This window comes from Diospyros lotus, chromosome 4 (assembly GCF_014633365.1).
Source record: "Diospyros lotus cultivar Yz01 chromosome 4, ASM1463336v1, whole genome shotgun sequence".
In the NCBI taxonomy this organism is placed as follows: domain Eukaryota; kingdom Viridiplantae; phylum Streptophyta; class Magnoliopsida; order Ericales; family Ebenaceae; genus Diospyros; species Diospyros lotus.
This window is the reverse complement of record NC_068341.1, coordinates 13,443,281-13,470,454: the sequence shown is the minus strand read 5'-3', so window position 1 is coordinate 13,470,454 and position 27,174 is coordinate 13,443,281. Positions and strand designations below refer to the sequence as shown.

The 27,174-nt window shown below is 35.2% G+C and overlaps 3 protein-coding genes across 10 annotated transcripts in view; 2 read left to right on the top strand and 1 right to left on the bottom strand.

Annotated features, from left to right (window-relative positions):
* The window catches only part of LOC127799403 (protein SABRE), a 107,428-nt gene extending 103,457 nt beyond the window's left edge, over positions 1-3,971 (bottom strand). The window contains exon 1 of the mRNA XM_052333408.1: positions 3,535-3,971. Within this exon, the coding sequence (XP_052189368.1) occupies positions 3,535-3,605 (71 nt within the window). The 5' untranslated portion in view covers positions 3,606-3,971. The remainder of the gene's footprint in view (positions 1-3,534) is intronic.
* A 2,903-nt stretch (positions 3,972-6,874) lies between these two features.
* On the top strand, positions 6,875-16,839 carry LOC127800514 (uncharacterized). Of its 3 annotated transcripts, none has more exons than XM_052335163.1 (9): positions 6,875-6,968; positions 10,162-10,228; positions 10,370-10,457; positions 13,159-13,338; positions 13,422-13,604; positions 13,860-14,033; positions 14,122-14,276; positions 14,487-14,610; positions 16,564-16,839. In XM_052335163.1, exons 2-9 carry the CDS (start codon positions 10,182-10,184, stop codon positions 16,573-16,575), a joined length of 963 nt encoding a protein of 320 aa, XP_052191123.1. In that variant the 5' UTR covers positions 6,875-6,968; positions 10,162-10,181; the 3' UTR covers positions 16,576-16,839. The 3 variants fall into 3 exon arrangements, with proteins under 3 accessions (XP_052191123.1, XP_052191124.1, XP_052191125.1); XM_052335164.1 differs by lacking the exon at positions 6,875-6,968 and adding an exon at positions 9,180-9,270; XM_052335165.1 differs by lacking the exon at positions 6,875-6,968 and adding an exon at positions 9,196-9,219.
* A 710-nt stretch (positions 16,840-17,549) lies between these two features.
* On the top strand, positions 17,550-26,876 carry LOC127799998 (uncharacterized). Of its 6 annotated transcripts, none has more exons than XM_052334347.1 (8): positions 17,550-17,723; positions 17,937-18,001; positions 18,373-18,465; positions 18,811-18,873; positions 20,073-20,144; positions 20,322-20,489; positions 23,157-23,294; positions 26,511-26,876. In XM_052334347.1, the coding sequence occupies exons 1-8, from the start codon at positions 17,705-17,707 to the stop codon at positions 26,598-26,600; spliced, it is 708 nt and encodes a 235-aa protein (XP_052190307.1). In that variant the 5' UTR covers positions 17,550-17,704; the 3' UTR covers positions 26,601-26,876. The 6 variants fall into 6 exon arrangements, 4 of the variants coding, with proteins under 4 accessions (XP_052190307.1, XP_052190308.1, XP_052190310.1 ...); XR_008022714.1 differs by having other exon boundaries at positions 17,551-17,723; positions 23,157-24,480; XR_008022713.1 differs by having other exon boundaries at positions 17,551-17,723; positions 23,157-25,005.
* The last annotated feature ends 298 nt before the right edge of the window (positions 26,877-27,174 follow it).

Sequence of the window (27,174 nt, the reverse complement as noted above, 5' to 3'; positions counted from 1 at the left end):
AGAGTCCAATGTGTCTTAGAACCTAGAGGGGTCTATAAATAGGGGTTCCCCTCTGTATTTTGGAGCAGTTTTAAAGAATATTTCAGTTTAATATCTTTTGATATTAACTTCTTCTCTTGGATAAGTTATCTAAATTCTTCAGGTTTCTGTCCAAGGAGGTGGAGTCCTCCCACACATCCAACCTTTTACTAATTTTCCTCTGGGCTGCATCACCTCACCCTACTTAAAAGAGAATTGGTCACAGCCCAAAACTGGATGAAACAGGTAGAAGACAGGGAAAGGAGTGAGAGTTTTTAATGTGGGAGATTTGATATTCCTAAAGGTGAAGAGGTTCCTACAACATTCATTCTCCACAACCCTTCCATCAAAATTAAGCCTGAAATACTTTGGACCATTTCCAATTGTGGCCAAAGTGGGTAAGGTTGCCTACAAGTTACAATTGCCAACAGGAGTGACAACACACCCAGTGTTCCATGTGTCTCTACTAAAAAGATTGGTGGAGCCTAATGCAGCCACAAGCCTGAATTAGCCCCCAATAGATGAAGACATTGAGGTTAAGGTAGAGCCACGAGCCATCGTGGATAGGAGGGTGATTAAATAAGGTGTACTGCCCCTCACTCAACCCGGATCACACTACATGGGAGTACCTACCACAGTTGTTGAAGCAATTTCCACGAGCAGCCCAACTATTGACCTTTCTTGAGGACAAGAAAGATCTCAAGGGGAGGGGATTGTCACAACCCTAAGGGTATTATTGTAATGATAGTACTATTGTAATTGTGGAGTGAATAAGCCTATTGTATTAGGCAGTTATAGCTTTAGTTGATTGTACCTCTCTCCCCCTTTCAAATTCTCCCTCCAAATTCTACATCCCTTTTATAATTACAGAATTGGCCAAGTCTCAGATCCGAGGCTTGACATTCAAGAACCAAATGCTTTGGTCTTAAATTACTTAAAGGCCATTAAAGGTGGGTTTTACTTTGGTAAATAGGCTTCTTAAATTCATTAAAGTTTGGACGTAATTATGAAATCTTTTGAACATTTCTATTGGGTGGATTTAATGGAAGGAAATGGGGTGGCAGGTTTTTATGAGAGATTTTTTCACCAACTACTAGCAAAAAGCATGCAACATTCCCTCTATAGATATATACATGGCAAAGGGATGATCATCAAAAATATAGCAACATATTAAGCCTTTATCCCACTATGGAGGGGTGGGGGGATGATTATCAAAGATACTTGAAATTTTTTTATATCTTTTAATTATTTAAATCTACATATGGATGGCAAATAAATTTTATATTGAACTAGAGAAAGTACCAAACTACTTAGAAATTTTTTTTTTCTTATCATATTCATCTATGTTCAAAGTGCATGCAAATTAATGTGTACCTAACTTAACCAATCAAGGAGAGTATTGTCTCTAATCCCCTAGTTGATATTAGGACTATCAAAACAGGATCAAACCGAAGAGAACTCCCACTCGAATCCTTACACACTCGCGAATTAGAAACCAATCAAGTAATCAGACAAAAACATAATGAAAATTGAAATTGCAGAAAGATAAATCAAACCAGCAAAAGACATTTATCCTGGCTCGCAATGCCCTTTGGCAAACCTACATCCAGCAGTCAACACCCACACAGCAATCTTTTATTCAGATAAAATCAATCAATACATCAACTTCTAACCCTCATCTATATCCCCGGTACACACACCTCATTCTCTCAAGAATACACAAGACTAAATACTAATCACTCAGCCTTTCTTTCTAAAGAACGAAATCAATACTCAATCATAGATGAAATAGAAACTCTCTCCTTGGATTGTCTCTTGACTGCCTCCCATGCCCTCTTATTTATAGAAACGATGAACACCCCAATATAACTAACTATTGCTGGGATATTACAATTAGGCCCCCCGAAATACTAAGTATATTACACTTGGTATTTTAAACTTAATTGATCTAATCTTGCAGCCGAAGCATCTCCAATATTATACTAATCTTCTATCGGACATACTCAAGGCAAACACAACACCCATCTTTCTTTCTCTCTCAATCAAAAGACTGACACTGCTAGACTATTCATTCTCTTTCTGCCACCCTCTCTCTTTCTATCTAGGAGACAAAAGCTGGCCGCATGATTCTCTCACTCTCTCTCTCTCTTTCTAAATCCATACCTCATTCCTTTAAATACTTAACTAAAATTCAATATAGAAATCACACCAAAATAGGCAAATTGTGTAAAATGAAAATATGTACAAATCTCAACTCATGAGTCATGATTTCATATAGATGTGGCGGATATGTCAATTTTCTTATATAGGAATCATGTAGAGAAAGAATAAATTCAAGAATGGAGGGCATGAAAGAAGAGATGAAAGATAAAGTAGCAAGGCAAGACAAAAGAGGCAGAGTGCACCAACTCTAGATTATTACAAATGATTAATGAGTCTCTCTGAGGATAGAAACTCTCAAACCCGATCCAGCTACAAGATAGTTTATTACAGGGATAGGATAATCCCAACCTAAATTGGTTTGAACTATTTGCCAATATGTCTTGTCTACCCCTTAGAACTTAATATTAACAGGATAAAAACAAAAACTCCTTTTCCAAGTCAAGTTGGCCTATTGGCCTGAATCATCTGTTCAGGAGATGTATCATGATGACCACTGCCTGTAGATTCCAATCCATGGGACACCAAAATTCTTGGTTAAGTTTTCCTCAGGTTGTTTGTTGTCTACACAGCTATGCCTCCAAGGATAGTGCTTATCCTACCTTCGTTATTCCTAGTTTGAGTTTTTCGGTTAAGAATATACTAGGAGAAAGTCCAAGTCCCTAAGTTACCCTTGATCAGGTTCAACTAGTCCCCAAATCCATGTATGCTATTTGATGATCCAAGTGCACGCCCCATCCTGAAGCTAAAAACATTCACTGCTCTGAACTGCCATGTGGTTTGTGTGTGCCTAGGCAACCAAGTGCCTACGGTACGTATATGCATTGACCAATGATCATTGACCCATTCATCATTATTCAATATTATGGCAATTTCTACATGCAGTCATCAACTTTATTTGTGTTTTCCCAATAAAAATTTATGTTTTTATATTTAAAAAACAATACCAATTTTATACATATTTAAAAGCCTCTTTACAAACTTGTGGAAGTTAATTCAACTAACAAGGAATGGTAAATAAGCATTACCTTAAAATATCAGGTAACCTGTTAAATTTTATTTTCCAGGCTTGCTATCTTATATTAGCAAATTTGCATTACAGCACAAGTGACGGACAGGCATGTTTCCCGTTGCTTACAAAACATTAAATTAAATTAACAAAATCAATTTCTCAATCGTTATGATTTGACGAAGCAATAATGCAAGCACATAACATCGGAAACTACAAACTGGACCCCAAATCCGGTATAGGAACGTTTCCGCGCACAGTCAAAACGCATGATCAGTAGTATTACATGTCTTTCCCAATTCAATACATTTAAGCGTGCCAATATGAAGTTGAATTCGATGACTTACGTGAAAACCAGCCACAGAACGATGGAGGCGAGGAGGAAACCAAACAAGAAACTGACGGGGGAGACCGCCATTTCGGCTGGAAACTGGACTGATCCCTTGGATTTCGCGCCCTCCGATTAACTCATCATTCAACGCCGATAATTCAAGCCAAACGCATTTACCGTGCATTTCATGTCAAGGAACAAATAAAAGCCCTAGAACTCGTCGATTCACATGCAATGGAGGATCAACGCTTGCGTTGCGGAAACTAAATTACGAGAAAGACGGTCTTCGAGCACCAGAGCTCGAGAGGGATAATAGATATATATATATACAGAGGAGAGAGTGATGAATGGAGGGAAGGGTTCGATCCGCGATATGCTCTAAGATCAGAAGAGGTGAGAAGAGAGAGAGAGAGAGAGAGAGGGAGGGAGGGGGGGGAGAGGGAGAGAGAGAGAGAGACGACTGTGTCTTGAATTGATGATGAGATCAGTGGGAGGTGTTTCGGATCTGGTGCGGGTGGATGTACGGGGAAAGTACCTGTTCTGTGTTTTGGTTTGGTTTTTCTGGGGACGTGCATGACATGTCGCTGTTCTAAGCAAAATGACATTCCTGCCACTCATTGCAAATGCCAGTTGGTTATTATAATTTTTTTGGGGAGTTATAATATTCATGAAATTATGAATTAAAAATTTAAAAATACCAAATATATATGTGAATTTTCGATATGTATGAGATTTAATTCATCTAACGAAATTAAATAACATCATAATAGATGCATATTAGATTATAAATTATATATCAAACCATAAAAATTATTAAATTTACATTAAACTTTGAAAATACTAATTTTTGAAATGTGAAAAATAAAAAAGAAAAAAAATAGAGAAAAATATAAATGGGGATAAATGATATATGATACACCCATATAGTTTGTATAGACTCGACTCATTGCATATAAAGAGATATGATACATCCATATAATTTATATAAATAACAAAATAAAGAGATCAAAAAATTAAAAAAAAATACAAGTTAAATGAATCTTCATCTCGAACCCATATTTGATCTGGAGAATAAAAAGAGAAATAAATATTTAAAAAGAAATAGAAAAATTATATAAAAATAAATATAATGGAATTTTTATCTTAAACCTATATTTGGGTTCGAGAGATAAGAGAGGAAGAAAATAAAAATAATGAGAATGAAAAAAAAATAAAGAATTAAATATTTCATCTATAACGTAGAGCTAAAAAGAGAAATAGGGAGTAAGATAGTGAAATTTTTTATTTCAAATATAGATTTAGGTTTGAAGGAGAAAGAGAAATAAAAATAAGAAATCATAGAGATAGAAAAATAAAAAGGGAATTGAACATTATCTTTAACTAAAAATATAACATTAAGGGTAGTGTTTATGTTTTGTTAAATGTTAGGTGTACTTTTTGTAACTGTGAATCTCAAGAACAGTTTTTTTAAAAATTTTCCAACATTTGTGAAGTAATGATAAAAGGAAAGTGTAATTAAAGTTATAAAATTACTTCCTTTTTTTTTGTCCTATTATCAAATCTTAGAGATATTGTGTGTAATTTATTTTATAATAATTTATAAATAATGCGTCTATCTAATTTAAAACTACATATTATATATTCATGACCCTTATATATAATTATGAGTTTAATTTTTAATTTCAATATTTGTTGATTAAAAAAGGTGTGAAGGATCTAAAATCTATATGTCAAAATATTGTTTTTACGAGGATTCGAACCTACAACATTTATAATTTTATATTTTGAATAGTTTTTTTATCATTAAACTAAGCACATTAAGTCAACATTTGGTTCTATATATTTTTATATAAAAATATAATATGTACTTAATTATGTAACATTTGTTTATATAAAGATATATCGTATATTATATTCACATTTAATTGGATTTGGATATATATAAATATAAAAAATTAATTGAATTAACTATAGATTTTTTGTCAAGTACATATATATTAATTGAATCAATAAATGCTAGTTATTATTTTTAGTGGGTTAACAAACAAAAAATGCATTATATTTCATTAATCAAACATTGTCATATTATATATTTATTAATTAATTATTGAATATCATAATAAAATTTATCTTTCTCCTTATATACTAAAACATTAAATTTTAAATAAAACTAATGTTCCCATATTTTTATATTTGTACAATTTACATTTTAGTTCTCTCAATAAGAATATTGCTTCCTATATATTTTTAAATTTTGGATTTGTTGTGTAATTAATTTGTTCAGGAATTAGGATTCGAATACTAAAGTTGATTTTATATATATATATATATCTTGAATCGAATATCAAACACTAAAATTATTTTTTATTTTTTCTATATTTTATTAAACATTTTTCATCGCTAATCTTATTCTTCTTATATTTTTCATTTTTGTGCATTAAATTATTTTTGTGATATTTTTATTTAATATTTATTTAAATACCAAAAAATATATAAAAAAAATTAAATCCCTACCCTATTTGTAATTTATAAAATCCCTCTTTTGCTCATTAAGCCATTTTATAATTTTTTAAAAATTTGAATAAATACATGATATCATTAACTTCATAAAATTTTTTATATAATACTAGAGACAAAGTTATGAAACTATTGACATTTTTTCTTTATTTGTAATATTTCTCATACTGATTAATTTTTAAATTTATCTCAATATCTTTTAATCTTGTTTATAATCTCATATCATCTATTATTTTTTCTTATATTTTCTCTAATTTTTATTAATTATAACCAGAAAACAAATTATTAAGATTTAAACTAACACTATTATAAATAATTAGTGTAATATAATTATGTAAATGAACGAATATAATTATTAAGTTATTATAATTAATTAAACATTAATTACTATTGATAATACAATATATTAAAAATTACTAACACATTAAAAAGAATATAATATATCGAACTAATTTATTATAATTATTAGATTCATTATATAATTAAATTTTTAAATAAATATGATTTTGATACAATAATTTAAATTATTTTATTATCATATTTTAGATGATTATCATAAATTATAATTTAAAATATTTAATAATTATCATAATTTAAATAATTTTATCTATTATCATAATATTAAGTTATTTTATTTTTATCAATTAAATAATTATTAATATTATTTTAAATAAAATACTTTATTTTTAGTTAATAACTAAATATTTAAAAAAAAATAAAAAAACTATTTCCCTTCCCAAGTTACCAAATTCATTCCCATTTCTCTCTTATGCAATCTTTGGCCAAAACGTAAAACCCTTAACTCACCCACTCTCTCCCCCCCCCCCCCCCCCCCCCCCCCCCTCTCTCTCTCTCTCCCCCCTCTCTCTGAACTCCCGCCGCCGCCGTCGACCCCTCCGCCTCCGTCCCTGGTCGTCATCGCCGCTCCAAAAGGTCTGTCTCTCTCTCTCTCTCTCTCTTCCCCTCTCTTCCCGACTCGTTGCACCTCCGGTCGTCGTCGCCGCTGCTGTTGTTTGAACCTGAAGGGATTTGATTTTTTTATTTTTTTTCCTGTGCTAAGATGAGTGGTTATAATCTGGAATTTTCCAATTTATTTTGTCTTGTCTTGATAGGTTTGGGCTAATTTTAGTATCTCTTCCCATCTTGTTGGTTAATCTATTAAATTGTTATTATCTTATCTAATTATTTTTGTTATCTCAATCGTACGTAGCATTTATGCTTGTTTTTTAGTAGATTTTATTTCAGATTTGGACGCAATTTATCTCTTAATAGCCGGCCTTTATAAATAGGTTGCTAGTGCCGACACTGAGAGTGTTTTTTGTACAATGCCTTGGTTCTGGATTGAGGGTGCAATGCTTAAACGAGGTTCTTTTTTCTTTTGCGCCCTGTTAAGTATGGTTTTTTCAAGAACCTGTTATAAGTCTTGTGTATTTTCTTGTAATATGTTTGGATCCAGAACGATTGTGTATAAATCTATAGCTTGCTTGTGCTTATTCATGGAGTTTACTTGTATTAAGAATTTTATTTGGGGGAGGTGGGGGGGTATTAAGAACCTGTTATAAGGCTTGTGTATTTTCTTGTTATATGTTTTAATGCTGCAATGCAAACAACTATACTATTATAACAGTTGGAAGTCCAATTTGGTGCTATGAAGTCCTTTCAGATTTACTTGTTATTTATTTGGGTATATTTTTGTATTTTTTACATAATTTGGTTAATGGTTATGATATGAAAAGTTATTTAAATTTGAGTTTTATTTTATTATTAGTTTAAACTCGAGCTCACAAATGAGCTTTTGTTGAGTTGAGCTCGAGCTTAGCTTCCGAACAAAATAATTGAGCTTTTAAAGCTCGAGCTTGGCTTGCGAATGGATCTAAACGAATTTTAAGCGAGTCGAGCTCGAGCTCATGAAGAACGAAATGAACTTGAGCTCGAACAAGATTTCGAGCTCGAGCCCGAGCTCCAGACAAATAGACCGGGCCAAGCCTGGGTTATGCCAAATTGGGCTCGACTCGGTTTGATTACAACTCTAACTCCAAAACATGTAGAGGATTTGGTCTTCATTCATAACAATCTTCGTCTTTTATCAAGGAGCACCTCCCAATATTATGACGAGAAGACAAAGACGTGAGATGTAGGTGAAGATGAATTTGGGAGTGTGGAAAATGTGGGTGTTCTTGAGTTTGCTAATATCTTCCTAGAGATGAACTAGAGTTGGAGTTTGTACTCCCGATATCCTTTGCATCTGCTATCATCGGTTTATCGGTTTACGTTTATATAACCGATATATGTGTATCAATTTCAATGTAAACAAAAATATAATATTTTCATAATAATATCAGTTCTTATGTATCGGTTATAAACCGATATGTTTTGACTAATCTCAGTTCTCATGTTCTTTTACATCTGCTATCATCGATTGACATACTTTGTTTATATAACTGATATGTATAAACTGCAATGTAAAGAGAAATTTAATAGAAATAGAAATATCAGTGGAATCGATATTTATTCGCAGAAAATTTCTATTAATAAGCTATGAGACCTGTTTTTTGTTTTTTTTAATAACCTCTTTAAATTTCAAAGTGTCATATTTTTCCAAAGTTTAGTACTTCGAGTCCTATTTTTCCAAGTTTCCCTTTATTATTTTATTTAAAGAGGTTATTTTTATTTTTAAGATATGAGAAATAATAATTCTTGCAATAATGTCAAATTTTAAGGTGGTTATTGCAAATTTTTTATATTATTTATAAATTATAATTCAGAAATTAAAGAACGCATTGCACAAACCCTAAAACCCCTAATCTGTTTGTCGGCCATCCCCTTCCCTCTCCCTGATCGGAGTCTTACACCTCTCTCTACCAACTCCGTTTGGGTAGCCCTTCACTGAGTCTGTCACAACCCATTGCGGCGTGTTGTTGTTCATGTTCGTAACTTCTTCTTTCTATCTTCTCTTTCTGTCTTCCTTGTCATTGGCTATACTTTCATCGTCTCTGTTCATGTCCTCCATTGAATTGCCTCTTTGGTTGTTCAATGCTCTGAATATTCTATGTTAGCTATGATTGGTGTGGTTATCCTCATTTTATTTTATCATGGGTTGTCTACAAGTATGAATGGAAATCTGGAAGCACGAGGCTCCCGCTTTGTGAGGATTGGGGAAGCTTCATTTTTGTATGCAAAAGAGGTTGTTACTGTTGCTGTCAAGTTTTGCCCCCAGTGCATGATGGGTGTTTAAGTATGTGCTTAAATTTGTTTACTTTGACCATGCTGGTAAGTGATGTAGCTATTACATAAGACTTTGCGGTTTTACTTACTTGTCAAAGAACCAAATTGTTTTGTGGTGGTTACAAGTTATTAATTTGTTAATTTTTTCATCGTGCTCTACCAATTTGTTTTTCGTCTTATTTGAGGTAAAATTTTATTATTTGTTAATTTGATCACTGTTCAAGCTTTGTACCGCAGTTGGGCTAGTGAACCATTGAACCAATTTTCTTTAATTGGTTTGGTTACCCATTTGCTTCTGGTAACTATGCTTTGTACCCACCTTTTTCTCAATGCATAAAGCACCATACTAAGTTATTAATTTGTTAGATTTTTCATTGTGCATCTACCAATTTGTTTTTCTTCTTATTTGGGATAAAATTTTTATTATTTGTTAATTTTATCACTGTTCGAGCTTTGTACTGCAGTTGGGTTAGTGAACCATTGAACCAATTTTCTTTAATTGGTTTAGTTACCCATTTGGTCCTGGTAACTATGCTTTGTACCCACCTTTTTCTCAATGCATAAAGCACCATACTCTGTCTTCAAGCTTAGCCCTTTATATCACATTGGCTTATATCTTCTTTCTGAATGATTGTAAAATCTCCTTTTTGCTCTATTTGCAACACTCCCTTTGGTACTCCATGCTTTCTTTAGTATTCCATATTCTCACCTTGCCTCCCTTTTCTGCAACCCCCCTCTATGTTTCTTTATGCTGTAAATTCCACCATCTTTGTGCCATCCATATTTAACCCCATCATCACTAATTCACATAAACTCTATTTTGAAAATTCAATCTGTTTGAGCCTTTTGTTATTTAACTGATGCATCTATTATATGAATGAGGCTCATTGGGGACCTGCAGGTAGCTGTAGTTAAGTTGTGATGGAGGAGACACGAAGCTTAGAGGGTTACAATGAGAGAATCAGCAAGTAAGCTTGATTACATGTATAAATTTGTAATGAGCATTATAGACACTAAGTTTCGCCATTATTAATTGAACTCTGCACTTTTTCTCCTTGTTTTGTTATGGATTCAGGATATTAATTTTGTTTTACCATTGATTTATTCAGAGAAGCCCCTCAGTTGGCTGCATTGTTGGAAGACATGAAGGGCGGGCTGGATACATTGAGGAGAAAAGTGCAAGCCTTGACCGCAAAGGTAGGAATCACAATTTTGAGTCATGATTTTTTTTAATTATTTTTTGCATATTGATATTTTGTTAGCCAAAATATAGTCTTAATAGTGTAGCCAACTGTTATTCTTAACAGATAAAAGGCAACCAAAACAAGGGAAGTTCAACATTTTCATTCTTTGCTGAATGTCCTTGTTCAACAGCAAAGGAAGCTAAAAATCTAAAATCTCCCAGCCATTGTGTATAACAACGCTTTTGAATTTTGTGCATACCTATATGGGTATTGAAAGTGATAAGTTTTATTTCGCAATCTGTGTTGAAAATATTGTTTGGGAAGCAATACACACAGAATGAATAAAAGGTTCTGAGGCCTTGTTTCTTTCTAGGAATGGAATGGGAGACTTCTGCCTGATAGACCTGAATTCCCTCCATTTGCTGCAGTAAACTTCTTTTGATCTTCTGTTTTCTTTTTTGGTGGGGGTAGTTGGGATTGGAGATGCTCATTGTACCCTATCAAAGAATCATAGTCTAATTACTAAATATGACCAATTCAGTTTAATTTGGTTATTTTTTTTGAGTAGATCACTTCTGTTCTGGATTAATATTTTTTTAAGGTTCATCCCAGTTGATTATAGAATCCAGCCAAGAACCAAACCCCTCAAGTTAAGATACTGTAGAGTTCTAGTTAAATTGCTTAAAAATCACTGTTGAGATGATCACCACTTATACTTTGTTCCTTTATTCTTTGGGAAGTGTTCCATTGTCTGTTTCTTTTAGGAAATCCAGCTGAAATGAGCATTTAAGAACCTAAAAGGGAGTTCCTAATTGTCACGACCCAAGGGGAATTAGGGGGGCAGTATTGTGTAAGTAGTTACGAATGTTTGTTAGAACCAAGCCCCTCAAGTTAAGATACTGTAGAATTATAGTTAAATTGCTTAAAAATCATTGTTGAGATGATCACCACTTATATTTTGTTCCTTTGTTCTTTGGGAAGTGTTCCGTTGTCTATTTCTTTTAGGAAATCCAGCTGAAATGAGCATTTAAGAACTTAAAAGGGGGTTCCTAATTGTCATGATCCAAGGGGAATTAGGGGGGGTAGTATTGTAAGTAGTTACAAATGTTTGTTAGGAGATGCTGTTAATTTTGTTGAAGTGCACATGGGTGTTGTTAGTCTAGAATATGCTTTCAGATTAGTTGTTAGTTGATGCCTATAAAAGGCTACTTGTAGGAGGATAGATGTTATGTTGATGAATGAATTGCAATTTTGTTCTCTCCTAATTCTCCTAACTCTCTCTCTTTCCTTCTTCTCTTCTCCCTCAATTATCTCCGTTCAATTCTATCTCTCACTCCAATTCTTCTCTATTTCTCTCCCGAATTCTTCCAAATTCCTTTCTAAACCCTAGCCAAACCCTATGGTTGTGACATTTGGTATCAAGGCCGACGATTCTCGGTTGTGATCCGGAAGTGTTAGCAATTGACCAAGGTGATTACGTGCGGCAAATTCTAACACAGGTTGATTTTCGAAAATTGAAGGCGACTACGGAATTCGACTGCAGTGGCGACTATGGAATTCAATAGCAGTATGCGAGTTCAAGTGATAGATTGCAGAACTGATCGAGTGCAGTAGCTGTTTTCTAAAATGGTGATAGAATTGATCGAACAACTGAGTCGATCAATTACATCAAACCTAGAACACACACAAGGATATATGAAATCAAGTTTTCATGATAAAGAGTTACTGAAAACACTATAGTCACCAATGGGGTTTTTGTTGAAACCTTACTGGAAACTAAATCGAACCAAGATATAAGTTTGATGGAATTAGATCTTAGAAAAATAATGAAAGAGCAAAAATGAAACAAGTTTTTGGTAAGCTTTTATAGAAAACACTATCACTATTTATGGGGTTTTTGTTGAAGCCACACTAAAAACCAAACAAAATATAGGGTTTGCTTGAACCTTGATAGAGGGTTTGAATGAACCTAAATACTAGGTTGCATAGAAACAAAAACGGGAAATGTTTTCGATACAAAGCATAAAAGGGAAAATAATATTTTTTTTTAAAAAGGTAGAAAATAGAAGTGCGAGATAAAGTGTAAATTAAAAATATATATATATATAGTTTTTTTTTTGTAAATAATTTTTAATATATAAAATTATAAAAAAATAATTCAAATATAATGCAAACAAACATAACAATAAATATAAGTTCCGTAATGCATTCAAATAAATATAAACATAAAGCTCAAGATGCATTTAAACAACCCTCAACAATATTTACAAAGTTTTATCATCATTACTGTCAAATCTTGGATTTGAGGGGCTTGGCACATTAAGGCTTACAAGCTCGGGCCCAACTCGGTCCAGGAGCCCAACGGGCTTACTTGGCTTAGCTTGACCTACTCTAGGTGGGCTCATGGGCTGAGTAAGATCCTTGGTTTGGTTAACGGTTGGGCCCATGTGCTGCCCATTCCACTAACGAGCTAGGCTAACCCAACTCGCTAAACAAGGCTAAACAACAGGCCCAGGCCTGGCTGGCTCGGCCCGTTTGACATGCCTAATAGCTCCAATATCTGAAGAGTTACATGGTTTATATTAGTTAGGGTTTTCCTTTATAGATGTTATATCACTTCCATTTGCTTATTCTTCTTTCCACCTCTTACAATAGTAGAGAAACCATTTGGCTCATTATCTTGTTAATTTAATATTATATGCCTTGTCCATTAGGTGAAGGCAAATCATTTTCCAACTGTGGATGGAATAAGTTATCTTGAGGCCAAGCATTTACTGCTGCTTAACTATTGCCAGTCTCTTGTATATTATTTGCTTCGCAAGGCAAAAGGTTTGTCAGTTGAGGGACACAGTGTTGTTCGGAGCCTTGTGGAGATAAGATTATTTTTGGAGAAGGTATGCACATTTTCCTTTTTTATCTTATCAATTTTTATGCTTGATTAATGATTTCATACTGTTCATCATTTTGTTTTCTGCAGATTCGTCCAATTGACAAAAAGATGCAATATCAAATTCAGAAGCTTACAAAGGTTACATCTACTGCAGTTAGTGAAGTAGGGTTAAATGAGAAAGAAGAAAGTGCAGGTCAGAAGTCAGAAGATCTTTTGAAATATCGACCTAATCCAGACATGCTTCTTAGCAAAATGAATCCAACTCTTGAGGTAAACAAAGGGTAAAAATTGGCAGTTTATTGTTTAGCTTTTTTTTGTTTGTTTATTTGGGGGTTGGGGGTTGGGAAGGGGTTGAACGTTGAGAAAGAGAAAGCCCAAGTTTAAACAAGTATGAAGTTTACATGTTGAAGTTAGTATCTTGTTCTGTTCCTCTTTGTTCAATTCTTTTCCTGCAAAAGTGGTTTGATAATAAGAGAATAATTTTAAAGTTTCTTCTTTTATTAAATCCACCTCATTGATCCATAGGATGGTATTGGGGTTTATCGACCACCAAAATTTGCTCCTACCTCTATGGAGGAAGATAAGATCTCCAAACAGGAAAGAAATGTACTGAGAAAGGAGAAAGAAGCTCTCCGGCAAGCTAGGCAGAGTGCTTATGTCAGAGAATTGATGGATGATATAGAGGGAAGACCTGAAGAGGTGAGTTTTTGCATTGATTTTGTTGGTAAGTTCCAATGGCTACAAAAATATTCTGTCATTCTTAAATGAGATTACAAATGAAACACAGGTGAGAGAAGTTGTTGGAACTGAAAGCAGGGAAGTTATTCGATATAAGGCTAAGATGGAAGATCGTGCAAGGCGAGAAGAGGATCTATTTATCCGTGCGCCTCTAGCAAAGATAGAGAAAAAGAAAATGAAGCACATGTCGAAGTCCAGAAATGGGTATGGGGAATGAGATATGAATGTCGATATAATGCTCCCTTTAAATCTTTAATTGGCAGTCTGCAGTATCTTTTAATCCGATGACTGAGTTCCTCATCATTGTATCTTCCATTTAACTGATATATTTTTATTTTTGTTTTTATATTTTATTCTTTATAGTATTCTGTACTTATTTGTTTTGAGTTGATGGTGCTTGATTTGTTATGCCAGGTTACTTGGTCTGACAGACAGTTTCTATGATGAAATTAAAAGTTTACCCTTGGAGGGTACTGATGGTGAGCGCACAGGATTTGACAGTGAAAGTGGTGAAAGACTAAAAATTAAGAAGCGCAAGGTGATTCAATATGTTTTTGTGGTATCCATTTCTTAAAAATTAAAGCTTTTTTTTTCCCCTCCAACTATCCATTTCTTCAAAATTAAGGCTATAAGCTGTTTCTATATCTTTCCTGAACGTTTGTGTTATCTTGTCTCTTTTATTTGCTTATCTATCATCCCTATCATTGTTTAAAACTTAGTATTTCTGTTGGCTTCCATTAAACTCTGAACAACGTGGGTAAGATTTAATTAAATAGCTTTAAAGATTGATCTAACAGGCCATGTCCATGGCACATTTTGTCTGGAGTGAATCCCTATACTGCTACTAGGTTCAGATTTTTCTGGCCTAGAAGTCCTGTATGGGCCAGGCCAAGAGTACAGGCCTGCCCAAATCTTGACTTTCATATGCTGAGAGGGCCCATTTCGGACCCTTTTTTTAGAGCCCCTGCCGGGGGGGCAGGGGGTGTTGGAGCTGCAAAACTGGTTTAAAAAAAAAAAAAATCAGTAGAAGAAAAGCTAGCTTAAAAAAAAAAACTCTATGATAGAGTAAATGGTGATTGCATCGGAAGGCTAACCTTTTGTTAGTCATTTTTGTCATGTCCTGATTTAAAAAGATATAGAGATACCTCTAAATTAGGCAAATATTACATTTTATGAAAAGTGTTGGATGAATATGTGAAAACATGACTGCATTTGTTTTGGATTAAAACATTTTTCTGTATTTTTTCATTTCTAAAATCAGTAGAAGAAATTGGAAAAAAACCAGGTTTTTTTGCTGGGTACTTTAGTATAGATTCAATCATTGATGATTTTATGTCTCAGAAAGAGTGTGTAGAGTATAATTCAAATGAAATAATTTTAATATTTTAAATAATTATTCATGTTTTATATATTGGCTCATTGTCCAAATTTTTCCGTCCAACCAAACCACCCCCCACAATTCAACCTTTTCTGGTTCCTTCCCTGCTGATCTACACAGGATGACTTGGGCCTAAAAAAATGTGCGGCTGTCATTTTAGAGAGAGAAATGGTAGATGAAGAGTTGAAACCAACACACAATATCAAGTGATAAACAAGATGAAAAACCCTACCTATGAAGCAAATTGCCAGTGACTGATGATATTAGCTTAGGATGCATGGATTTTATTTTTGCAATCTGTTGTCTTCTGTTCCTGTTTTGGACAACCTTGATTTGCTTATCAAAATGTCTTTACATATAAAATACTTGGCAGGGCCTTTTAGGTATGAGATAAATTTTAAAGGCCTTACAGAAAATATTAACTATAAATAGAAATGATTGGTGAGCTAGAATTTATGCAATCCACGTCACCTGGTGTGATTGAGACTTGATGTGTTGTATAAAGAAATAATAAAAATATGGCCGTGGATAGGGAGGATTGGAGAGTTAAAATTCATGTTGTTTACCTCACCTAGTTTGAACAAGGCTTGTGATGATGTTGGTTTATAAAAGAAACAAAATAAATATAGTTGAAGCAAGAGCTTTAATCATAGCATTCACACTTCTGAAGGAACATGAAAGAAATGAACTGAGGAAGGAGAAAGAAGCTATTAGCTAGGAACTCAAGTGTTATGAAGTATGCACCACTTGATTGTTATGATCCGAGCACGCCTTTACTTGTTAAAAAAAATTTAAAAAGAAAGAGAAGAAGAAGGCACTATTCTACAGAAAACCTTGTACCCCTATCAGACTTTGATATGCAGAGCTCTTGGGGGAAAAAAAGAGCTTTCTGGTTTGGTTTAGCATAGAAAGTAGTTCAATTCTTACTATAGTGTGCAGCGTGTATGAGTATGAAAACCCTCAAGCTGTTTTATATTCCTTGTTTCAAGTTTATGTTGTTGAAGTGTTAATACATGTTTTTAACATCTCTCGTTCTGTTGTTAGTTTTCCACATTGTGCAGAAACATGTAGATAAATTATGCTAACATTTTTGAACCATTTACTCTTTTGCAGAGGAAGCACTGAAGGATCAGAAACTTGAATTTTTGGCTGTTAAATTAAAGCAGTTGAACACATGAAAGCATCATGGAAGTCCTGCACTTGTCCGGTACAGAGAGGAACTGAAAGCTGATATTTGAACTATTTTTTCTGTTTTACAGAAGACGCTTTGAAGAATAGAAAGGTCCATTGGGGCGTGAACTTAGGTTTTGTTTGATAGTTGTATTGTAATTTTCCTAAACTGCTCTAATAATTAAAAGAGGAAGAATAGGTTGGTGATTTTAGTCATCATTTTTTGTTTATTTACCGTTGGAGGTCTTCTTTCTTCACCTTCTTTTATCATTGGTGTGGTTGAAACGTGGTGTGCTAAGAGCCAGCAGCAGCAGCTCAAATGGGCACTAAAAACATGGCTTTTTTTTTGGGGGGGGGGGGGGAGAGGGGGAATCAAATTCAGATGTGACTCCCTCCCTGTTACTAACTCTATGGATATGCTAAGTAAAATGAAAAATAAACTGCCATTTATATATTTGATCAAATAATTTTTAAAAAAGTCTTACAATTCTTATAATTTACGATTTATGTCAAACAAATCTTTTTAATTTAAATATTTTCTTTATTTTCACAGTATGCATATATCATCACTGTAAGTCTTTGGGGACATTTTATGACACTTCTAAATTACTTGAAAGTTTGTAAATTTAATTTAAAAAAATTTGGGATATTTTAATTTACTGAGTGATGAAATTCTGGTTAAATATATAAATACATAATGGTAGTTAATTTAGAAAAAAAAGAGTAAAATACAAAATTAAAAATTAAAGAAGAAATTGAGAAAATACTTGGTCAGAAATTGGAGAATGGGTTGGATCTTTTATTTATGTTCCCAGATTCAATGCAAGTTTTTTTTTATGATTTTTTTTTCAAATTATTATTGAACCTATTTATTTTGAATACTTTATTCCTAAAATTAATTGTATTTCACAATACAAAAAACAAAAAAACTTGGGAGGTCGGAATTGGTGTTCCGCCACCGACAATAAACGCACCGACCCAGCCCCAGCCCATCTCTCCCATTCTCTCAATTGTTGAAGGGTTTCTTCTTCCTCAACTTCCCTGTCTATTGCTCGTTTTCGCTTCTTCCTTCTAACCTTCAATCATGCCTCGCCGAAGCTCTGGTCTCTCTCTCTCTCTCTCTCTCTCTCTAAAGATGAGCATATTAACGTATCCTAACTTGAAGATGTTTCGTGTCCTTGCTTTTCCATTGTTATTATATTCTTGTGATATGTCTATCTTTTTCCACTTTTGTAGTATCGCAGGATGTTACTTTGTTGAAAAATGGTTGAATAATGGGAATTAATTATTTCTTTTCTGTTATGATTAATATATAGAACAACCGCACTGCTTCAGGTGTCTACAAACTTTTCGGAGGCTTTTCGTTGTGATTTATATTAAAGTGAGATTCGACTACTCGTGAGATTGTTTGATATGTAGTTTATGTTTTGCTTGTGGAGGGGAATTAGGTTGGGAATTAGGTTCATGGTAGAAGGTTTACATCTCTTTATTTGCGACCACCTTCTGGGTTCTTGAAGATCAAGATATATATATATATATATATGTTCAAGTGAGGGGTGTTTCTGTTAATATTTCGAGGGAATGCCATTCTCAACCTAAATATGGCTACTGCGTTTGTATTTATCGTGTTGAATTGCAGATCAAGATCGATCGAGCTGAATTTTATGCAAAATAATCTACTCCCTCCCCTGATATTTTGGATGTTTAAATAAAAAGTGGGAAATTGTCTAACATAAAATGTAATTGGAACAGGATGATATTTGGATGGAAATACTACACAGACTGTTAGTGTTGTGTGTTCAAATAGCAGCTTTGGTATTTGAAAGCTATTATGTAGTTCCGAAGGTAATGATTAGCTTGATGTTATATTTCATTAAAACTAAAGCAGGAGTTACCATCTGGAAATAAAATGGTGGGGGTGGGAGGGGGAAAAGCATCTGAATTCTGTAACTGAAGAACCTATTACAATTGACATCACTAATGATTATTGAAAAAAAGAAAAATCATGTTCATGTGTGCCATACATGTCTCCTTAAACTAACGGCTAATCCCCCCCCTCCCCCCCACCAGAAAAAAAAAAAAAAAAGAATCGGTGTATGCGTTTGTCTTTTGTTGTTCAAATGTCTTTTAATTTTGTCTCTACATATGGTTGTGAAACTGATACGATAATATCACATATTATTCTGGCAGGAAGATCTAGGTCTGCTCCCAGTGTTGCTGCGCATGGTCCATTGTGCAAGCCTCCGTCGTCAGGTTGGCTATTGTTTAAACAACTTATATGTAGAGATGAAAATGCTATTTGGCCATTTAGTTTTGACATGCATGCATCGATGTATTGTATTATGTGTCACATCAATGCAAAAACTTATATATAGAGATGAATAAGTGTGCTCTTTAAAATCATATATGTTATTATTTTACGTTGTTTTTTTGGGGCAAATATTGAACAAAAGAAGGCACAAATTAGCCATTCAAAAAGCAAACTCATCTAAAGTAGTAGTATAAGAGGAGAAACAAAAGAAAATTCCTCTTTTGACCAGAGAAAGGGAAGCAAGCTCCTTCCCAAAATGTATTGAGCTCTGAACTCCTTCAAAAACCTTGTTGTTCCTTTTTCTCTACATGCGCATCACACAAGGGGGAGTGATTTATTGTCTCCTTGTCCTTTGTGCACAGAGAGCACCAGTCAGTCATTACCCACCCTCACTTCCTTAAGCTGACAATAGTGAGCATAGAAACAAGTGAAGGTGCCCAACCAAAAGAATGCCACCCTGATCCTGGAAGGTGCTTTTACTATCGAAATGGATTTCCATGGGAAGCTAGGTACCCTTACTTCACCAAGAGTTTTGTAGGATGAAACAGGAAGATCCTCTCTTTGATGGGCACTGTGCCAAACTGCCCCCCTCCACTTCTTCCCTAGAGATGGAATGGTCATTAAGTATTCCAAAAAAGGCAGAGATACAGTCAAGTTAACCTTGGAGGTTTTGCCTAAGTAAGGCGACCAATCTACTAACCTAGCCCCTTCACTGTCACCGTCACAGTCAAATGCCTGGTCAATTCCCGATCCTATTAGCGCCCCCCCCCCCAAAAAAAAAAAAAAAAGAAAAAAGAAAAAAAGCCTGGGTACAATAGAAATCCCTAACATGGGGTTACAGCTCTTCTGTGTAGAATACAACATAGGTGTTCTCTGTTCTGTTTGTATGTTCTCCATTAGACTTGAATTTGCTCAATTGGCAAGACCTTGGGACCCAAGGACTAATGTATTGGGAATAGGAGGCATTTGAAATTCAAAAAGCTGGAAAACTTATTGTGGACATTTTTCTTTAACATTGTTCAATGTATGTAATTTACCATGTATCTTTTAAGTTGTGCATGCGTTTCTTTATGTTTAACCCTTTTGTTGGTTCACTTTTAGAGTTTTAGTGCTAATAATGCAAAATGATTGCCTGCCACAGCTGCTCCTGCTCCTCCACCAGCTACTGCACAAGGGAGGTCAGCAGGAAGACTTGGTTCTGTTGTTGCTGAAGGTTAGCTACCCATCTTAGCCTTTTCATATATGCAGGCATGAAATACCTGAATGTATACTACTTGGCATAAAAAATAAAGAATAGAAAGAAGTATGAGTGACTTAAGTGTGCCAGGCTGTGTTGTCTGTGTTACAGTCTAATGTTGCATTGCATTATAGTTCACTTGTTGATGTGTAGGTATGGCCTTTGGTGTATGGAAGTGCCATTGCGCATAGGGCTGTTGATGGTATAATGGGTCCCCGCCATGTTATCAGGGATGAGTCTGTTGCCTCCCCAGCTCCTGCTGCTGAATCGGTACCCACAAATTCTGATGCATGTGGTGTTCAATCCAAAGCCTTTACAGATGTATGTCTCTATATAACTCCTCGATCATTGAGTAATTACATATGGTTATTGTAATGACCCGTTATCTATGTCATTATTAATATTTTTATTTTATTTTGGTGCATAATATATATTGGCATTATTTAAAAATTAAATAAAATGGGTTGAGGATTTAATCAAGTAGGTTTGGGCCAATGTGAAAAAGCCCAAGGCATAGGACAGCTAAAGTTTAAATAAACTCATTTTAAATGGATTAGCTCTAAGCCATGTGTAGATTATGTATTTAATTAAATTTCAAAAGAAATGGGTTGTGCCAAGTTGAAAAATAAATCCTTTGGGCCTTAAGTGAGTTGGGCCTAAGTTATATGTGTTGGATTAATAGGTTGGGCTTGAGCCCATTTGTGAAATGATGTTGTAAATTTAAAAGGAAATGAAATGAATTGTAAAAATTACAAGAAAGGGCTTAATATCTTTATGTCGTGTATGAAAAAGGTAAGGGTAAATGGGAAATTTCATAAATGGGTTGGATAAAGAAAATGGGAAAAAGAAAAGAAAAATGGCAAATGTCCAAAAGGGGCATGAGATATTTGTGTCTTGTGTGTGAGTGAGGGGCATTTTGGGAACTAGAAAAATGGGAATGGAGACCTACGCCACTTTCTCTTCTTCTCCTTTTTTCTCTCCTTCTCCCACGAGAGCTTCTTCTTCTTCATTTTCTTCTACTTGTTCCTCCATTTTCATTAAGGTTAAAGCTCCAAGTTGCAATCTATTTGGATCTACTCAAGGCAAGTTCCCTTCTCTTCTCCATTTCTTTGTTTGTGCAAGTTCCCTTATTTTATTTTCGTTAATGCAAGTTCTTAACATTTCGTCCAATTGAAATGCAAGTTCTTAAACCCCCTTCCTGTTCTAGAAATTTTCTCCTACTTGAAGCCCTTATTTTCAGATTTCAGAATGTTTGTACATAGAACTCTTATTTTTGACAGATTTGCGCATGCTGTACATTTTGGGGTATAACTTCCTATGTTTATATCTGATTTAAGATCCGTTTGTTTCCTTATAAACTAAACTTCATGAGCTTCGATTTGATATAGTTCTTGAATTTTTTGGCTTCGATTTAAGCCCCCAGTGGCCTTGTTAATTTCTGCTAAAAAAATTTGTAGATTTACTGCTCCATGTAATTCAACCTTGCTTGGGTTTTTGTAGTATAACTTTTTGTGGTAATATTTGATTTGCTATCCGTTTGTTGCTCTGTAAACTAGACATTATAGGTTTCGTTTCAGTATATTACTCGACTTATTTGGTTATGATTTGAACCTGCAACGACATTGTAAAATTCTGTCCAAAAATCTAGAATTTACTGTATTGCGTAATCTGTCTCGCTTCGATTTTTGGGCAATAACTCATTGTGATTATTTTCAATTCCGAATTCATTTGTTGTTTTAGAAACTAAAGATCCAGGGCTAATTATGAGCCTAGAATAGGTCTCCAAAGTTATAGTTGAAATCTGAAAATTTTGAGAATTTATTATGTTGCTATACTTCCTATGTTAATATCATGGTTCTTGCCTATGCAAAACCCTCATTTTGATAAATGGGTTGTATTTCTCTTGTTTTGCTAAAGTTTTGCAATTTTCTTGTATTTTTGTGGAGTCTTGTTAGAAGTCTCAATAGGGTTTTGTATCACCCCATATTTCTTAAGGAATGATGTTTTTCTTGGTTAGAGACTTAGTTTCATGCAACTTTTGATGTTTGTTGTATGAATGGTTTCATGATAGTTATTTGTGCACCTATTATTTTGTGTGGCAGCTCTGTCTGCGAATGAGAAAAGGATATCTTATGAGCGCCTAACGCGGGTTTAGGTGGCCATAAGCTCGGTAGGCTAGGCTCAAATTTCAGTTATTTGTTGATTTATTTTCATGATGTATGTATACCTGCATGAATGTGATGGCCTTGGGAGCCACGTGGAACATGTGGAAAATTCATTATTTTTAATGCATGTGCATGAGGATGGAAATGAATACATGGTATGTATGATAATCACGACATGTAAATGGTTGTGAATGGAAACTTATGAGTTGTGTCCTACTTACACATTTTCGTAGAGTCATTATTTACTATATCTTGGTTATCCATGCCCTTGATTCTATCTCTCTATGCTTTATATATATATTTGTTGAGTCTTGTGGCTCACCTTGTTTACTCTCATATCATTCAAGGTAATGGTAAAGTAATTGTTGAGGGCGAGTCCAGTAGAGCTAAAGCACAGGTCTAAAGGTGTACAGATACATCTCAGACTAGAAGGTCCTTGTTAGTAGTTTAGTTTCGATGAGGGCATGTTGTGAGGAGATCTTATTTTGTTATTTACATTAGTGCCCCTGTATACATTTTGTATAGGCCATGGTGCCAAGATGATGTAAACTTTTATTTTGATTTCGGCTGATATTATCTATAGATAGAAATTTGGTGTTTAATTTTATTGTTCTATATCGTCTCTATGATGACCTCCTTTCGGATATCCTATACTAGCGGAAATCTCCAGGAATGGACCCTTACAGTTTTGGTATTAGAGTGAAGGTTTGGCATGAGAGGAGTATATGTACACATAAGAATGGCGGCTATAGTTAGGCATGTGTTTAGTGGTCCAAATAAAGTTAAGCTAAGATAGTGTTCTAAAAGTAATTTGATTGTGCAGGAAATCAGTGGTCATCAAGGAAGATCGCCTACTCGTGCTCGAGGCAGAGGTCGAGCTATTCCTACTCTTGCTCCTGCCCCTACACCACCACCCGCACCTGCTACTCCAGGGGAGTCTACTGCAGATTTACGTCAAGAGGTGAGTGAGTTAAGGGGTATAGCAGCCACTATGCTGAGACATTTTGAGGCTTTCATGGCAAACCAGGAGAGACAGGGTTAGGCACCGCAGGGGGCAGGAAATGAAGCAGGCCCGAATGAGAACAATAGCAGGCAGACAGTGATTCAGGAGATGGAGCCCCAGGGGACAGACGAAAATGCAAGAAGTCAGCTAGTGAGGAATTTTATAACTCTCAGGCCTCTAGAGTTCCATGGAGGGACAGATGTACTAGTAGCGGAGGATTGGATGATGTCTATAGAGAAGCACCTACGGATTATGGGAGGCAGCAATACTCAGAGGGTCCAACTGGCTACATTTCTGCTGCGAGGGGATGCTGGGAGGTGGTGGGAAACCACCAGGCAGAGGTTCGTGAATAGAGAGCCATCATGGGTGGAATTCAAGGAAGTATTCAATGGAAACTATTTTCCCTCCTGGATCCGTGACCAGAAGACCTATGAGTTTATCGAATTGACGCAGGGGAACATGTCTGTGGCACAGTATGAGGTGGAATTTATTTCCCTGGCGAGGTTTGCTCCTGACCTAGTATCTACGGAGGAGAAGAAAGCAACAAAGTTTCAGCGGGGATTATGTGTGGAGATCAGGTGCCAGTTGGCCGGTGCTTAGCTCACAGATTATGCTACATTAGTGCAAAGGGCCTACATAATTGAGAAGGAGATGAATGAGTTGAGGGCGGCACAGGTAGCTTCACAAGAAGCGAGTTCATCTCGTGGGCAGAGGAGTGATAAGAAAAGGAAGGGGGCACCAAGTTTAGCAAGCAATACATTTGATATCCCACCTTGCAAGACTTGTGGGAGGAGGCATCGAGATTCATGTCGAGCGTGTTATACTTGCGGACAAATATGGCACCTACAGAAGGATTGTCCACAAAATTCGGGCACGATAGGCAATAGGGAGGTGACTTGTTATCGGTGTGGTCGGAAAGGGCACAAGGCCAACGCTTGTAATCAATCACAACAACAGGGAGGACAAAGATTCTGAGGTAAAGGTTACAGACAGGGTCAAAGACCGGTAGTACCTAGAGTTCAGGGGACGGCTCCACCCTTGACACTACCACAGGGACAACACACTGGGGATGTTGATAGACCCCACGTTCAAAGGCAAGTGTTAGCTTTGACTGAGGCTAAGAGGGGGAAGGATACAGTGCAAGGTATTCTCTCCTTATATGATATTGATGTATGTGTTTTATTTGACACAGGATCCACACACTCTTTTGTTGCACCTCGAGTTGTATGTCATATTCCAATTTCTAGAACATTGTTGCCGTATGACTTGATAGTGTCTACGGCAGGGAATGTGGAATTGGTAGGTAGTGAGGTTTATAGGGATTGTAAAATTATGGTGCATGATAAGGAGCTAACGGGAAATTTGGTGGTATTAGATATAAAGGATTTTGATCTCATTTTGGGCATGGATTGGCTATTCAAACATTATGCCAAGGTTGATTGTCGGCACAAGGTAATCTATTTTGAGTTGCCTCAGCAGCCAGTCATAGTATATCGAGGCATCAAGTCAATAAACTCCACGTCCATGATTTTTGTAATGAAGGCAGAGAAGTTGGTGCGACGTGGATGAGAGGCATATTTAATTATTACGTATGGTTATTGCTTATCAGACTACCCTTACATCAGTCTCTTGCCTTGAGTTCAACTTTTCGACGGGAGAATTATAACAGGTGCTGCGAATAGCATAGGAAGTTTGCTTCATTTATGTCCTTTAGCTACCAAAAATGTTGATGCCTAAAACTCTCTTCATCTTCGTAACTTAGGGCCTGTTCTCTTTAGCATTTTCGGTCCGTTTTCTGTTTTCAATTTTTCAAAACACTGAAAACGTGTTCTCTTTGTTATTTTCAAAAACGCATTTTCAAAAACAAGAAAATTTTTTGTACAGAAAATCCAAAACAGCAAAAAATCGTTTTGGCTGTTTCAGCCAAAACATAGCTAAAAAATCAAAACGCGGAAAACGGTTGCTGTTTCTTCTCTCTCCCGCTGCTTCTTCTCTCTCCCTTCTCTCTTACAGATTTGACGACCTCCCTCCCTTCTCTCACCTCTCTTGCTGGCTCTTCTCTCTCCCTTCTCTCTTCCTTGCTTCCTCCATCTCTTGCTTCTTGGCCGGTGACGCACCTGCCACGGTCATCTCCGCCGCGGTCTCGCTCTTCCTTTTCTCTTCCAAATTAGTCCTTTGTCTCTTCCTCTCTCTCTATCTCTCTCCCTTGTTGGCCAGCGATGCGCCTGCCATGGCCTTCACAACCGCGATCCGTCACCGCCGCGACCAGCAAACCAGATCCGCCTCACCTCGCCTTCGTCGTTTCAGCAACTCCGTCGTGCCTCGCCTTCGCCTATGCCCGTCGTTGCAGCAACCCAGATCCGTCGTTCGCCTACGCCTACGCCGTCGATCACCTCCTCCTGCGGCTACCCTCTGCCATTTCTTCCTTCCGCCACCGTCTCTGCCATTTCTTCTTTCCTTCACCGCCTCACACGCCCACTGCCATTTCTTCTCTCTTCCTTCCTTCACCGCCCCACACGCCCAAATGTAATATAATTTTTTTATTAATTTTTTCTTTTTAAAGATATTTTTATAATTTTGAATAAATTAATGATATTTTATGATTTATAATTTTTTTAATATTTATGTTGTTGTAATTTAAATGTGAAGATAAAAAGAATTTATTACAAAATCAACTATTATAATTTTTTTAATATTTATGTTGTTGTAATTTAAATGTGAAGATAAAAAGAATTTATTACAAAATTAATAGTTGAGTCAAATTAAAAATGATTTTAGAAAGTAATTTGTAATTTTAATACATTATATAAGATTAAATTTATAACTTATTAATAAATATTTATAATTTATTTTGAATTAAATTTTTTAAATAAAATATTATAAAATAATATTTTACAAAATTTTAAAGTAAACGCGTTTTTCAGTTTTCTATCTTGAGAAACAATTTTTCAGAATAACAAAAAGAACACGTTTTTAAAAATCTCAAAACATAAAACTGAAAATGAATTCAAAACTCAAAACTGAAAATTGAAACACAAAAGAGAACACTACCTTAGTTTTTGGGAAAAACTACAAGAAGCTGGAAGTAAATGGCACATTTCTTTGCTAGTGTAATATATATACGACTTTTGTATCTATATATGTATTTCACATTTTATTTTTTTGTTTCTGCAGTGCTTAAACTACTACGGGAGTGACATCAGTAAGTGCCAGTTCCATATGGATATGCTATCTGAATGCCGTAAAATTCTGCCTCTGGCTTGAGTGCTTGATGCATGATGAATGATGATGATGTTCCTGCTCTTCTTGGGTGATAGCAGCAGCAATACTTGAAATACCAATGTGGTAGGATGCTGTTGATATTATTATATATATTACATTAGCGAAGAAATGTGCCATTTTTGTTTATGTTTGCTTTTGTAGAAAGCAATGTATCCAAGATTTAAGTTTCTCTTAATATTAAAATATGTTGGGAATTATGATACTTGGAAGAACAATGTAAATGCACCGAATGGAATGATATTAAACAATAAAAATAGCTTTTATAATTTCAAAGAAACAAATATTAATATGGTTTTTTGTGTCCCTTCTGTCATATGTGGAGGCGAGGCCTCATGACCTTGAGAAAAAAGTTATGAGAGTCAAAAAGGGAAGAAAACAATAAAAGCTTGCTGGCTTCTTGTTCTTTCCATGTCACGCTGCGTTGATGCATTGCCAAAGGAGTTGACTCAATATTCATTACAACCTGAATGATTTTCCTTATTAGCTACTCTTTTTTCTTTTTTTTCTTAAGCTAAGTCTTAAGATGACTGACCTTGTGAAACTTTCGATTTTCGTG